At 39.5% G+C, this 15,414-nt stretch overlaps 1 protein-coding gene across 7 annotated transcripts in view; it reads left to right on the top strand.

Annotated features, from left to right (window-relative positions):
• ENPP2 (ectonucleotide pyrophosphatase/phosphodiesterase 2) overlaps positions 1-14,404 on the top strand; it is a 106,903-nt gene extending 92,499 nt beyond the window's left edge. For 4 of the 7 annotated variants that reach the window (XM_032316066.1, XM_032316065.1, XM_032316069.1 and 1 more), the window contains 7 exons: positions 235-309; positions 1,603-1,739; positions 2,797-2,932; positions 3,786-3,863; positions 6,928-7,060; positions 8,866-9,022; positions 13,794-14,404. In XM_032316066.1, coding sequence (XP_032171957.1) covers positions 235-309; positions 1,603-1,739; positions 2,797-2,932; positions 3,786-3,863; positions 6,928-7,060; positions 8,866-9,022; positions 13,794-13,964 — 887 coding nt within the window. In that variant the 3' untranslated portion in view covers positions 13,965-14,404. The remainder of the gene's footprint in view (positions 1-234; positions 310-1,602; positions 1,740-2,796; positions 2,933-3,785; positions 3,864-6,927; positions 7,061-8,865; positions 9,023-13,793) is intronic. The other 3 variants (XM_032316068.1, XM_032316067.1, XM_032316071.1) reach the window with 1 other exon arrangement.
• Positions 14,405-15,414: the final 1,010 nt, after the last annotated feature.

Below are 15,414 nucleotides of genomic sequence, written 5' to 3'. Positions count from 1 at the left end.
CTGGAGAGGAAGCCAGATTTGGTGGAACCTTGACTGCCCAAGACTATTGTTGGTGGCTGATCTTAGGAGGGGTGTTGCAAGGAAAAACATGGCTGCTGTTTTGTTGTCTCTTAATGGGATAGATTGAATGCTAGCCCTGCATTTGAATTTGGAGGAATGTGTTTGGTAAGCATTAAAACTTGAATGATAAAAAGAGAATAGCTTCTCAAAGAATTTTGATACTTCTGCTTCCAGCTGAAACCAGGAAGTTCAGAGGCAGCAAAAATGAAAACAAGGAAAACGTTAATGGAAATTTTGAACCTAGAAAAGGTTTGGTTTGAGTTTTGAAGGAAAGTCTGACTTGGTTAACTGTCCCCAAGTACTACTGTTATGATTTGCTGGCTTCTTATTTCTTCATTATATTTCATTTATATAAGGTTATCCTATTATATCCTAATTCTTAGGGTGGGTCCCCAAATTTGGCAGCTTGAACAAGGCTTCTCCATTTACTGCAATGCTGAAGAAGCCAGGCTTTTGCGATAGCAGTGTGGGTCATTTTGCCTCAAATCAGCAGTTCTACTTGGGAAAGTCTTGCAAAACATTCTACAAAGAGTTTTCTCTGTTACTTGCATAGAATGGTAATACTTTAATTAAAGCAACATGTATACATAATTTAATAAGTGATTGCCGGAACTGATTTCCTGTAATAAAAATAATCATAAAAATTTTTTTGATGATCACTTAGGGAATTGTGAATTGCCTAAGCCTCAATCTCTAATCATTTTGGTCCGTTCAATTTCCAAGAATCTATGGAAGTTCTGACTTTAGCCTATCCAAAACGGGCAGCTCACACTCCAGGCATTTATCGTGGGTGTGGAATAAAGGTTTGCACAATAAAGTCCCTTCTCTTCTTCTTAAGAGAGTAAGGTTTTAGACGCCCCCTCCCCCCCAAGAGGAGAGCTTTCTCTTGGAGGTCCCCATTCTTGGGTCTTAACTGATTTCTTTGGTCCGTAAAGATGTTCCCTCTTCGGTATTTAAAGGACCCTCCTGAATGCCCACTTAATTTATCTATACATGTTCCTTTAAGTTCTTACCTAAAGAGTTCTCCTCCATGTGACAAAGCTGCTTACTTTAAATGCTCATTACTACTCACCGTTTATGCTGAAATAATGCATCATTTGAGTTGCAGTTTGCAAATAATGATCAAAGAGTGCCTTCCTCTTAATTAAATCATTGGTTAATTTGATGAGCCTTTTCAGGGGTCAAATGAATGAATTCTATAATAATCCTATCGACTTTGCATTCAGCTGAATCATTTCAATATTTACTATCATGTTTCCTTCCTCTACAGATTAAAATTCTTTACAACTAAAAAAAAAAGCATTCAAAACAAATATGGCATTTACATAATACGTTTAGTAACAGTGAGCTTTGACCCATGCTTAGGTGGTCAGATAAACCACAAAGTGTTAGGAAAACTAACTTGATTAAATTAAGAAGAAGGAACCACACTATTAATAAGTAAGCAAGCAAATTTTGGACAACTTGACTCTTCCAATATTTCTTTCACATTTGTTGTAAAGTTTAATGTGTGTTTAACACAGTCTACTTTCTTTTTCCTAGAGAGACACCTCCTCTACGGTCGGCCCGCAGTGCTTTATCGGACGAGATATGATATCTTATATCACACTGACTTTGAAAGTGGTTATAGTGAAATATTCCTAATGCCACTCTGGACATCATACACTATTTCCAAACAGGTCATTGAAAAAGTTGGGTTTTATATTCGTCTTGCGATTACGTGCCTTGCACTCACGTAATGATTGCTTGCTTAACAGAAATCTGTCTTGGAAAAGATTTTAATTTTTCTTGATGAAAGAAATCTGACATCGAATCTATTGCAAGATATTTTGCATTAGGCTCTATTTAATGTTCTAACAACTTCACGGGAATATGTTCAATTATCGACACATCGAAGGGAGGATTCTAATGCTTGTCATCGCTTTAACTCTGCTTGCTGTTGCCCAGTAGTTACTGAAGACACCCAGATTTGGCTGTTTGTTTTAATAGCCTTTATTTATTTATTTATTTATTTATTATAGCAGTTTTAAGCTCACGGCAAAATTGCATCAGGACACAGAGTTCCCATATACCCCTGGCCTTACCCCTGCATGGCGTCCTTGACTGCCAACATCTTCTTTTTTAATAAATATTTAATTTAATTAAAGATTAATAAGATTAATTAATAAAGATTTAAAATATTTAATAAAGATTTAATTTAATAAAGATGTTGGGCGTCTCAGTTTTGGTGAAGATGAGATAGGTAAATTTATATCTGGAATAAAAAAAATGTATTTGGCAGTTGAGGCATGTTTTTGATTTTTGATTAGAAAGTGAATACTTCCGGTGCTGCAAACCCAACTTCCTGTTCATTTGTGCCCCTGGTACAGCTGTATGTGCAGTATCTCTTTGTATAGATGATATGTCTATATTATTATTCTTATTTTTTAAGCTATCTTCAGTGGAATCCTACCCATTATTTTCAACAGTGCAATTTCTGATTTTTATATTGTTGTTTTACTTGGGATTTTGATAAAAGAGTTCTGTCACTAAATAATGCAGGAGTTTGAAAATTCCTGGCTTATTGTATTTGAAACTGAGGCTTTTGTTTTGGAGTCAGGATATCAGAGTATGAGCTCTAGGGAAAGCTAGAGGGGTTTTGGTTCTGGCTGGTGGTGACATGACATCTGTAGTTCCCCATTGCTTCAGCAAAGTCTTTGTGATGACATTCCTAACTACCTCTGACTCACCATGCAGGCAGAGGTCTCGGGCGTCCCTGAGTATCTGACCAGCTGCGTTCGGCCTGATGTCCGTGTGTCTCCAAGTTTCAGCCAAAGCTGTTTGGCCTACAAAAATGATAAACAAATGTCCTATGGATTCCTCTTCCCTCCTTGTAAGTTATAGAACATCAGGATCTGACCATTCTTGAGGGATGTTATTTTCTGGAATTTGGACTGTTAAGATTTCAGTGGTCTTCATGTTTTCTTCTGGAGAAACACTGAAGAGATTGAAGAGGTGAACTTCTGTGGGATCTTTCCAAAAATCAGTCAGAAGAGAGACCACCTTTCACAAATCCTGTTCTCTAGGAGGATTTTGAAGTACAAGGGAATATACATTGTATATATATATATTTATTTACATGTGAGTTATTTATACCTCCTGATACTCTACTCTGAATGAGAAAGACAGAGCAGCCCCCCAGAGCCCAAATACCCCAGATATTTGTAAGAGAGAAAGGAGGCCAGGGGGAGAGTAGTTCAAATGTTAAGCAGAAAAACTGGAAAGGCAGAGAGGGAAAGAAATAATAATGAGCCTTCACATCATTAAGTGGGAACCTGAAAGTGAAATAGTATATCATTAAGACTTTAATGTTTTAAATTCTATACAGGTGGTCGCTTAAGAATATGGGAAGTGTTTTTATTATTTCTCAATAGCTTGATGACATTTTTAAGTCCAAATTAGACTAGTGAAATCAAGCAATTCTTTTACATAATACTTAGTTGACCCAAAACTCTGTAGGAAGAAGAAACATTTTAAAAATTTTGGGGAGAGAGCTCTTGGTGAAGAAAAGAGATTGGGTCGGAGGGGAAGCAGGGAATGCTGTGTCAACTAGGGAATGAGTAGAAATAAAGGAGTAGATGCATTTGCCATTTACTTCATGCTGTTTGGACCATTTTAGAAAATTGATTTTTTATTGATGTAGATTTTGGTAAATGATGGACACTGTTTGTTTGCCTAATGTTTAGATCTGAGCTCTTCACCAGAAGCTAAATATGATGCATTCCTTGTAACCAATATGGTTCCGATGTACCCTGCTTTCAAACGTAAGTCTGATATTTACCTAGTAAACTACTACTTATGAAAAGAAATATTTCTAAATTTACTGCTTACATTTTCTACCTCTATATTAATTTTGATAATAATAGTATCTTTCATGTGTTTATATTTTCTATTTTTTAAAAAACTTTCTTTTTTTTTAAGATTTTGTTTATTTATCTGAGAGCAAGAGAGGGAGAGCAGGAGTTGGGGGGAGGGGCAGAGGGAGAGGAAGAAGCAGACTCCCCACTGAGCGGGGGGTGCCAGATGCAGGGCTCAATCACAGGACCCTGAGATCATAACCTGAGCTAAAGACAGAAGCTTAATCAACTGTTATGGAGGCCACTTGACATTTAACAACACCTACATTTATTTACTGACTGTTAAAAGCTACTAGCACTTCTCTCTTTTAGGATTGATGATGATGATGTATTTGGACTGTTGACTGTGAAATTCAGAAAGAGCTTTGCAAATTATTCTAGTTTCATTGAACACTTGTAATTTCTTTATATATGACATGATGGTGGATGATAGTGATGCTATGAATGGCATAGCAAGTCCTGCCCCCAAAGCCAAGTTCTAGTCCCCCGAGTAGACCACTTAGCTATGTAATCATAAAAATGTCATTTAACTTCTCATTTATAAAATTATGAGATTTGATTGCATGATCTCTATGGCTTATATGGGTTTATGACTTAATTGCCCAATGGCCAGAATAATCCATTTCCTATTTCTGATTATAAAGAATCCACTCAATTGCCCATCCATCCGTCCATCCAACCATCCATCCATCCATCCATCCATCCATGTATTCAGAGATAGAGAAAACATTCTGGAATAACATTTACCTCCCTTTCCAGTGAAGAGACTTATATGCTTATAGAAAATATAGGAAAGGGAAGCACCTCTACCAGCTTCCACTTGGCAAAGAAGCACTGACTGTGTTACAGGACCCTTGGGGCTGAAATAAAGTTTCAGAATCCAAACATGTGACTGTAGAGTGCCATCAAAAGTACCAATCTCCACCAATCTGACATCAGTGAAATGGCCAACATCATTTAGAGAAAAAAAAAAAAATGTTTATTTGATGTCCTAGCTAGTAAGTGAAGGTTTATTCAAGGGTTTAGAATCCATGGCTTATGAGTGAAAATTAAAGTAAGCTTTTAAAAGGAGATTTCCTGGGTTTTTTTCTTAGGCCCCACTGAGAAATGTTTCAGAAATCCACATAGATACATTTGCCATCATATTACATGGAATGCATCTTCATTTAATTTCCACAAATCAGGGTTTCCTGGATTTCTTTATTCTTTGCTGATGCTCTTTTGACCAAGTGTAATAAAAGAAACACACGGTACCACCCTGAGGCTGGCATGGCAAGAGGCCTTTCACAGAGGGCTCCCTGTTCTTCCCTAGGGGAATGGTTTTTTCACATGCCACATGTCTGTGGGTTTGGTCTTTTGACTGTTCTCATTGTTATTTCTTTCCCTCTCTGCCTTTCCAGTTTTTCTGCTTAACGTTTGAAATACTCTCCCCCTGGCCTCCTTTCTCTCTTACAAATATCTGGGGCATTTGGGCTCTGGTGGGCTGCTCTGTCTTTCTCATTCAGAGTAGAGTATCAGGAGGTATAAAGAACAGTAGAAGCACCATGAGAAAAATAGCCAAGTGCTTTTTAATAAGGGGAGATAAGAAGTGATAATCATTGGAACCTCGCCATCCCCATCCGCATGTAGAGCAGAGTGCAGTTAAGTTATACCTAACATCTTAGAACCAACTCATTACGTGCCTTTCCTGTTCTCTTGTCATTCCCTTCTTTCACTTTTCCTTTTCCCCCACTCTGCTTCTTTCCATCTTTCTGACTGGCCATACTATAAACTGGAGCTAAGGCGAGCAGGGAAGTCCTTTCCAGGGGTGATGTTGAAAATGAGAAATGAAGAAGGAGGACAAAGCAGACGTGCACAGATCAGGGAGGTTTCCCAGCAAAAGGAAGAGCAAATGCAAAAGCTTAGTCTGAAGCAAGTTCGGCAAATAGGAAGGCAGGAAGAAAGCCATGTACCCGAGGGGGAAAGAAGTAGGAAGTAAAGTTATGCAGATAGGCCGGGGCCACAGTGGAAAGTTGGGACTTTATTCTAATTACAGTAACATACCACCTGGAATGTTAGAACAGGAAGTTGGGAAGACCGTGAAACAATCTGATTACAGTGCAAAATAATCCCAATGGCTGTTATGTAACGGGATGTGCAAAAGTAAGGGTTTCTAACTGGGAAGCTGTCTTCTGCGGTAGTTCTTTGCTAAGAAGGTAGTAGCTGAGATGGGTTGGATGCTGTGAAGATGGTGAGAGGTGGTCAGGTTTGGATGATGGGAGAGTATTACAGAGGTAAACCTGGAAGGGCTTGTTCACATGTATGTGAAAGGAGCCACTTGACAATGACTCCTTGGATTTGGACCTGATCACGTGAGTGAGTGAGTGAAATTAACTGATGGAGATGCCAGAAGTTCAAGCAGGATTGGGAATGAAGACCAAGAATTCTGTTCTGATAAATTTTTGCTAGCCATGATTATTAGGTATTCAAGAGGACCATGAAATGCGTGCTTGAATAACACATCTGGAGCTCCTTTGAAAGGTCAGGGCTAGAGACACAAACTTGGAAATAAGCTTGTAGAAGGAAGGAAGGAAGAAAAGGTAGAGGAAGGCCTTTTTTTCAGTTTCTCACAAACACTGTACTTCCTCTTTTGTACACACGGTTCCCCTTGCCTGGTGTGTTTCCACCCCTTTGCCTAGAAAACACCCACTTATCCTTCAGAACTCAGGAGCAATTTCAGTGAGAAACCCTTCCCTGACTCACTGGGCTAGGTGAGCTAAACTCCCCTACCAATGTCTCCATACCTTTCCCTTTGCTGGCTCATAAATGACACACACACAGCTGATACTTCAGGGCGAATTCTTTTCAAGAATCGCAACAGCTCTACTGTCTCTTGGCTTGTGACCTTTGGCTTGTAGAATGCATCCTAAAGAGCATTCAACCACAGCAAGGAGTTTTTGTTCATAAATTACAGAACTTTTCCCCCCCACAGGAATTTGGAATTATTTCCAAAGGGTATTGGTGAAGAAATATGCTTCAGAAAGAAATGGAGTTAATGTGATAAGTGGACCAATTTTTGACTATGACTACGATGGCTTACATGACACACAGGATAAAATCAAACAGTAAGTTTGTCATTTCTGTTCCGGGTGTGGTTTTAAATTCTAAGAGCTCACTTAGGGCTCTTTTTCAAATATTCACACACTCAAGAAGAGCTGATACCCCTGAAATTCTTTGCTCTTTGAATCTCCTTATGATTTCTTTGGTGCTTTTGGACCTTTGATGAAGCATGGTAATGGTGGTTGGAATGGAATGGAGTTTTGTGGTGAAAACATAGACTTTTCCATTCCATGAGAGAAATGCACCAAAAGATTTTTTTTTTCAATTTGTCATTTATTCTTTAACAACTCTTCAGTGGAAAGATGATCATTTTCCCTTATCTCTATTTTTTTGTGGGGGGGGGGAGACTTTTGGAATCCCTTAGATTTTCTGGTTCAGTATGTCTTTTTTTTTTCTTTTTTAAGATTTTATTTATTTATTTGAGAGAGAGAAAGTGAGAGATGGAGAATGAGTGGAGGGAGAGAGGCAGAAGGAGGGGGGTTGTAGACTCTCCACTGAGCAGGGAGCCCGCCACCGGGCCCAGTTCCAGGATCCTCAGATATGACCTGAGTGGAAATCAAGAGTCCGCTGCTTAACCAACTGAGCCACCCAGCCTCCCCTCTTTAGAAGTCATTTAACTTTATACATGCATGAAACAGAGAGTGGCACAAAATATGGGAGGGTTTAATTGTGCTTTACAGATACTTAGGAATAAAAGCTGTTTTTCATATATATAATTAATAAAAAAATTATAATTAATTATAATTAATTAATTAATATAATTAATAAAATAAATATATATAATTAATAAAACAAGTATCCTACTCTTTTTCTCATCATCCATAAGAGAAATTTCATCTTACTTATACATTTATTTTCTTGCTAATCATTGTAACAGTTTTTAGCCAAAATTAAGTTATCATATTTCAATCATATATTTTGAAAATGATTGAAATTAAGGTAATAAAAGCCAGGTAAGGAATTGTGAGTTTCTGTACTTCAGTTTACTGGAAAAGATTTTTTTTTTTTAATTTCTTGGCTCGTCACTAGCTCATCAGTCCTTAGTATTTCCTTGAGTAAATGAGGTCTCTGTACCAAGTTCAGCATCTCATTGTGGTTTGAAAGGACTTGTTATTCCCCTTTCTCCAGTATCTCCTCCCTCAGGTCCACTTTACACAATTTTGTGCAAGCTATCTTCCTGAAACATGGGATCTCGTGATGACTCTTCCTGGCACAAAAACCTTCAATGAGGTCTTACTCCCTAAACATAATGCCCAAATCCCACAACTTAGCCCTCAGAAGTCACCAAATTATGGCTCTTTTTTTTTTTTTTTTAGATTTTATTTATTTATTTGAGAGAGAGAGAGAGGTAGTGAGAGAACGCACAAGTTGGGAGGAGAGGCAGAGCGTGGAGCCCAATGTGGGGCTCGATCCCAGGACCCTCGGATCATGCCTTGAGCTGAAGGCAGATGTTTAACAGATTGAGCTCCCAGGCACCCCAAATTATGGCTTTTTATTGACTCTTCCAGCCTCATATTTCTACTCTCTTGATATGTTCATCCTGTCTAGCTTCTAAGTCTTGGCTCGCGTTGTTCTCTTTGCCTGGACCATCACTTTCACTCTGCCAAGTCTACAGAAAGAGGGGATTCAGGCAGCAAAAGCATTAGGTTCAAAACACAGAAGAAGGCTAGTTCTTCGAAGTGAAAAATGATTCTGTTGAATGGGAGTTAATTTTAACGACTTAGGCAATATTCATTGGTCACCATTTAAAGAAGAAAGCTACTACGACAAACTACATCAGTGGTCATTTTATTTTTCCTTCTCCCTCCAGGTACGTGGAGGGCAGTTCCATTCCCGTGCCCACTCACTACTACAGCGTCATCAGCAGCTGCCTGGATTTCACTCAGCCGGCCGACAAGTGCGACGGCCCCCTCTCCGTCTCCTCCTTCATCCTCCCTCACCGACCTGACAATGACGAGAGCTGCAATGTGAGTTCAAAAGACCAAGTCCTTTAAAAAACAAGTCACCTTTGTTTCTTAATGTAGATTCCCACCAGGGAAACTTACACACTTACTATGAGCCTTTTGGACTATACAGGGTAACCAAGTAGAACGAAGAAAGGATCCAAACAAAACCCGACTTATCACCTGGGAACTTGGTGTTTGAATAGCTTTGTCACCTTCCCTGTAAGGGTGTGGGGAGGAAGAGTGTGAGGGTGTTATTTCCTGTGGCTCTAATTATGTGTTCGATTTTGTCCACTGATCAAAGTACCCAAATGTCTTTGCTTTTGCAAGAGACATACTTTGTAAAGGTAGGAGGACAGGAACAACATTGTGATACTTGTGGAAACTAGGTAAGAATTCACAGGGGTTCTTTATATTAGTCTCTACTTTTGTGGATGTTTGAAAGTGTCTCTAATAAGAACTTTTTTTTTTTTTAAAGATTTTATTTATTTATTTGACAGAGAGAAATCACAAGTAGATGGAGAGGCAGGCAGAGAGAGAGAGAGAGGGAAGCAGGCTCCCTGCTGAGCAGAGAGCCCGATGCGGGACTCGATCCCAGGACCCTGAGATCATGACCTGAGCCGAAGGCAGCGGCTTAACCCACTGAGCCACCCAGGCACCCTAATAAGAACTTTTTTTAAAGATACATACACAGAGGCATAAAGACATTACAAATCAGATTTTTTACCTACTGCTAGTTATGAGAACAGTTGTAACAGGTGACCCTGACCCCATTCTCAAATAGCACAGAGGACTTGTCCACAGAGGCAGGAAGGCATCTTGAGGAACACCTTGGCAGGGGATGGAGTCGTGCTGTGGGCTCCTGGCTCTGGGCTCATTCTGCCTACACTGGGGACGGACCACATCTCTTCCCCAGATCTCTTTAATGTGACAGAACAGCTGCAGTCCAAGATTGATTTTAGAATAGTCCCTATGATTTTGCTTTATAGACTAGAAGGAGCAGGAATGTAATCTAGGGAAGAGGGTTTTAGTCACAAATCCTACTCAGTTCCTAAATTGTGTAAGTTGTGGTGGGAAAAGCAGCAGTCTGCTAAACATTCTTATTGCTCTAGGGGTCTGTTGTGGGCCAGAGCAAATAAAACAGGGGCAGAAACGGCTACAAAAGGCAAAGAGCTGTAAGAATGAGCACTGGGTGTTATACACAACTAATGAATCATTGAAAACCACATCAAAAATTAATGAGGTACTATATATTGACTAATTGAATTAAAAAAAATAGCTTCACAGATTATCAGCTTCATGGGAAAGGTAGCTATTGGACTATGGCTTCAGCTGTGGGTAAAGATGGCGGCTGTGGATATATCCAAAGCCAAGTAAGCAATACAGGAAAAAATGGAAATTTGAATATGGCCAAGAAAGCTAATGAAGCTTGACCAGAATATTGAAAATGAGGGTAATGGTGGGACATAAGGTTTGAAAAGTTGTTTGGAATCAAACTTGAAATAAAAATAGTAGCCATAGTAGCCATAGTAGCAGAGGTAATCACTGCCGCCATTTTCTGAGTCTGAGTTGCCAGCCAAGAACTGTGCCGTTCCTCCTCATAAATTATTTCTAATCATCTCTTTACTCTACCAGGCAGGCATATATGGTCTTCCCTCCACTCCCATTTTATTCACTGTTTTGAAAGCTCTAGGTAATAAAGGAAAAGTATGATCCAATGTTACCTGGCCAGTCAGTAGGAGAGCAGAACTTCAGATTCAAGTCTTCTGACTTCAAAAGCCCATCCTCTTTCAAGTTTATCAGATTTTCGTAGCAGAACCTTGGGGCCTTAGAAACTTCTAGTCGCACAGGCATTACATAGCTATAGAAAATGCTGACAAATAACAGAAACATTTTAGGCTTTAGGGAGATAAATTGAAGTTGGAATGGGTCAAGCATGGTGCTCAAAGTGCTTTGGCAAGATTCATGGGATTAAGGTCATAGAACAGGAAGTGAGGCTATGGTCTTGGGAATTTCAAAAAGAGGGTAGAAGGCAGCAGTATAATACTGAAGGATCGGTAAGATCTTATCAGTAATTTGATGGGAGGTGGAGAAGTGGGGGAACTGAAAGTGAAAGGCGGTTGTCAATTTATTAGCTCAATGTCCTCCATTTTGATTACTCATAACCACAAGTGTAGCCAGCAGTGTACCAGCGTGATGTAATGCCTCGGCAAAACGTGATATACTGTCTTTGGACTTGAGTTTTACTACAAACTTATGGGGAGGTGAAAATTTCTGCAAAAAACCCACAAAAACCCATATATTATGGGGTGAAATTCTAAATTGCCATGCATTTTTAAGACAGAAGACTACAAAGACATTCCAGACTGATAGTGGGCCACTTAAGGTACACGCAGATTCCTGGGGAGTATATGTTCTGGTCTCTCTGTCATTAGGAGAATTTGGTGATGGGACACTCAGTTCAATGGCATCTTCAGTCACCCCAAATTGCACAACTGCCAAATGGAATCCACAGACATCCTCCCAGGTCTTCCGACCCTTTCTGGCTCTGGACTCTGCGTAGAACTTAAAGATATTTCTTGTAGAGTTCGTGATGAGCCTGTGTCTTATGCTTATTCTGCCTGCACAGATGCCTGTCCTTGCTTTGAAGGTCATCTTACAACTGCTGGGGGTTGAAATCACAAACTTATTTAGGAGAAAGTCAGGGAGAAAAGGTAGGTGAAGCGTAAATGTCTGTAGCAAGAAAGACAATAAGCAAGTTGATGGGTGGGCTTTTTGTTTGCATTTATCTTCTTAATTATTTATTTTGAAAGCATTTCCTTCCTTTCCCTTGGTGCACATGAACTTTAATTTGAGTCTCCCCTAGCAAATATTTCTGTGGATTGCCGGCTTGCATCAGGCAGAAGATATTTTCTTCCTGTGTTGTATGGCCAGTATTTCCTAACCACTAGTGGCAGGCGAGATTTCTGCATGTGAGAGAACCAGAAGAAAATGCCCTTCAAGTGAAATTGGCAAATTACTTCCCAAGGAAAGAAATAGAAAAAGACAGTTTTTTTTCTTCTTTGAATCCTTATAATCCCAGCAGGCCACTATTTAAATTAGGAAAAACCTTTCCACCCCTTTGTACATTTGAGTGACTGCATTTACAAAAGAGAAATTAGACCACTGAAAAATCAAATAAAGAGTTGAATATGAAAATTCTCCCAAAATATAGCTTCATGCTTACTCTGCTTACTCTGAGGGGGTCCTGATCCATTTGGAGACCTCCTACTTCGTTAATTATATGGTCACAGTGAGGATTGGTCAGTACCGTTGTGGGCAGAGTTATATTTAGGCTTGTCTCTTCCTGTGAATCGTAGAGAACTTGGTTAGCTTGGGTTAGGAGGGTGGGGCACGGAGGGTTAAAATCCTTACTTCCCCAGCCTGAAAAGCAATTTCTTCCTATTTCTTCATTTTGCCTGGGATGGCCAGGCCATCAGCTTCCTGAACCAACACCCTCGTGGTACATTTTTAGCACTGGCAAAAGCTGCTAGAGCTCTGTGTCCAGGTCTGTGTGGGTTGGAGCTTTCCGAGAAAACCCATTGCAGGTTCTTGGGCTTTGGTGGCGAATTCATTGAGAACACGTGCGGTGAAGGAGTTGGGCGAGGGCATTTTTGAACATGCTCAGCCTTGGGACACACAGCCACCCTTCCAACTTGTAGAATGGCTCTTGGGAGCTATTGCAATCCTGGGCGGCATTTGGGAATGAAATTATTTGCTCAGGTCTACTGATGAAGGTAGGCTTATCCCCCAGAATTCTCAGGGCTCTCAGATCTCATTCTTTCTCTTGACTTCTCACAAAAGTGAAAGAAGATATTTATAATGTGCAAAGTACTACTCCTCCTGAATTACTTTTTAGTTTCATCATAGATATGAATAAATTATTTGGTGTGGGACATCTGAACATCCATCATTGGAATTTGTGCCAAGGAGGCCATATTGGCAAACTGCTAAGACAGAAAGAGATTTCCTTCCTTTTTTCTATGACGCTGTTTCCTTACTTTATCTTTGCCCCCCCCCCACCTTCCTTTTTCTTCTTCTTCCCACTATCCAAAAAAGCTGATGAAGTAAGCATTATTTACCATGGGAACCAATGAAGAAAGCCTAGAGAGGTTAAGTAGTTTGGCCAAGGTCTCCTCTTTAGGGAGTCATAAAGCCACAATTCCAACCTTGGTTTCTTGGACTTTAATGCACCAGATGTAGCTACTGAGCTCCTTTAAGTTGAACTCATTATTAAAATATCAATTCCTTGTCATTTGATAGACCATGTATGTACTCGATTGTGGGCTCTTCTGAAAGACTAAGAAAGCACGTGTGAGATTTTGTGCATGGTGCATCAGCTCTTTGATTTCCTCAGGAGCCAGAAGAGCATTCCAGATTACCCTTGCTCTGTGCTCACCTGTGTGGTTTATCAGTAGCGGGGAAAGAAACGCATTGCTGAATCCTCCAGGGCCTTTTGTTTTTGTAATTTTATGTTCTGAAAACCTATTGAGTCAAATGCCCTTTCACACCACATATCTCATTTATCTGGTACAGCTAATTGCTGTTGAAAACATTCATAGCCAAGGGCATGTATTTGTGGTACATTCCCAGCAGGAATGTGGTAGAGTAGCTGCGAAGGCCAGGAAGGAACAAGACACACCGGTTCTGGGTTCAGGAGGATGGAGGGCTCATTTGTGGACTCGCAGGAAATTGACTGTTTGGAGAACCTGCTCTGGAAAAGTCTGGCTCTGATTGTCCTCTGTTTCCACTGCAGAGCTCGGAGGACGAGTCACAGTGGGTAGAAGAACTCATGAAGATGCATACCGCTCGGGTGCGGGACATAGAACAGCTCACCAGTCTGGATTTCTTCCGAAAGACAAGCCGCAGCTATCCAGAAATTCTGGCACTAAAGACATACCTGCATACATATGAGAGTGAGATCTAACTATCTGATCACCTGCAGTGCAGTCTTATCAACTGGTGTATATTTTTATATTGTTTTGTATTTATTAATTTGAAACCAGGACATTAAAAAAAATGTTAGTATTTTAATCCTGTACCAAATCTGACATGTTACGCCTGAATGACTCCACTGTTTTTCTCTAACGCTTGATTTAGGTAGTCTTGTGTTCTGAGTAGAGCTTGTAATAAATACTGCAGCTTGCATTTTTAGTGGAAGCTTCTAAATGGTGCTGCAAATTTGATATTTGCATTGAGGAAATATTAATTTTCCAATGCACAATTGCCACATGTAGTCCTGTACTGTATCAAAATACTGATTTTGTAAAGTTGCATTCATTTACTGTTAATTATGACAGACATATTTAAGCCTTATAGACCAATCTTAAATATAATAAATCACACATTCAGTTTTTTTCTGGTTTATTTGGCCTTTGTTTCACTTATAACTTAGAGGGTTTGCTTTGGGTATATTCATGCATAAAAACATCTTTTTTTTTTGTATTGAGTCCTCTACCTCGCTGAATAGAATGCAAATAGTCAAAGAGACATCCATGGTATTCAGTTACAGGGGCCTGGATGAAATAGTTTAGGTACGCATCTCTGAGAAATCAGGAGAGCAGAGGGGGAGGGGAACCAGAAGACCTTCTGAATACCCTCTCTCACCAATCTCTTTCAAAAATATTTTGACTTTTGGAGGAGTAGTTTCTTTTGATAAGTTGGTTCCAAAGCTCTAAGTATTAAACTCAACTGAGACTCTCTTAAGGATATATTTTGCTTAAGGTCAACCTATGAGCTATGGAGGATATAAAGAGAAATAAGATAGTGGGATGGAGGATAGTTATAAAAGTGTAACTAACCCATTTAGGTAGAAAAGAATAAATGCCAAGTGAAAAGTGTTAGTAATAATAGAATAGGACAAGGGTCGTAATGGTAGATGGGGTGATTGTAGATGGACAGAGCTTTAAGTAATGAAACACAGAGTGAGAAAGTCATTGAGAGATTTTCAGTCCTTCTGATTGTGTCTTGGAGAAAGGATCACATTAGTGTCCTCATATCTCTAATAGTTGCTAATCACCCTTTAAAAAAGAGAAGAGGAAAACATATGGCTTTGTTTTGATTATGTGAATTTTTATAGTTGTCCCTTTTATGGTCAGTGAAATGGGGTTTTAATTTTTATAAAGTTTGTTTCCTTTAAAAATTAAGAAGGAGAACATTGTGTCAAATAAAAAACCCATTACAGCAGAAGTAGGAGAGGTTTGACTGGGATATGGGAACCATGACAACAGTAGTAAGGGAAAAAAGCCATAATTGGAAACCAGCTGTTGGAATCCCTGGGAATAAGTGAACACGAAGATACTAAAGACTGTTGTAATTACCGAGCACCCACTATGTTCCACGCATGTCTCTAGCCCTTCATATGCCTTGTTTCTAAA

Source organism: Mustela erminea, chromosome 16 (genome assembly GCF_009829155.1).
Source record: "Mustela erminea isolate mMusErm1 chromosome 16, mMusErm1.Pri, whole genome shotgun sequence".
Taxonomy (NCBI): Eukaryota; Metazoa; Chordata; class Mammalia; order Carnivora; family Mustelidae; genus Mustela; species Mustela erminea.
Note: the sequence above shows the minus strand (reverse complement) of the source record. Positions and strands in the feature narration are given on the sequence as shown.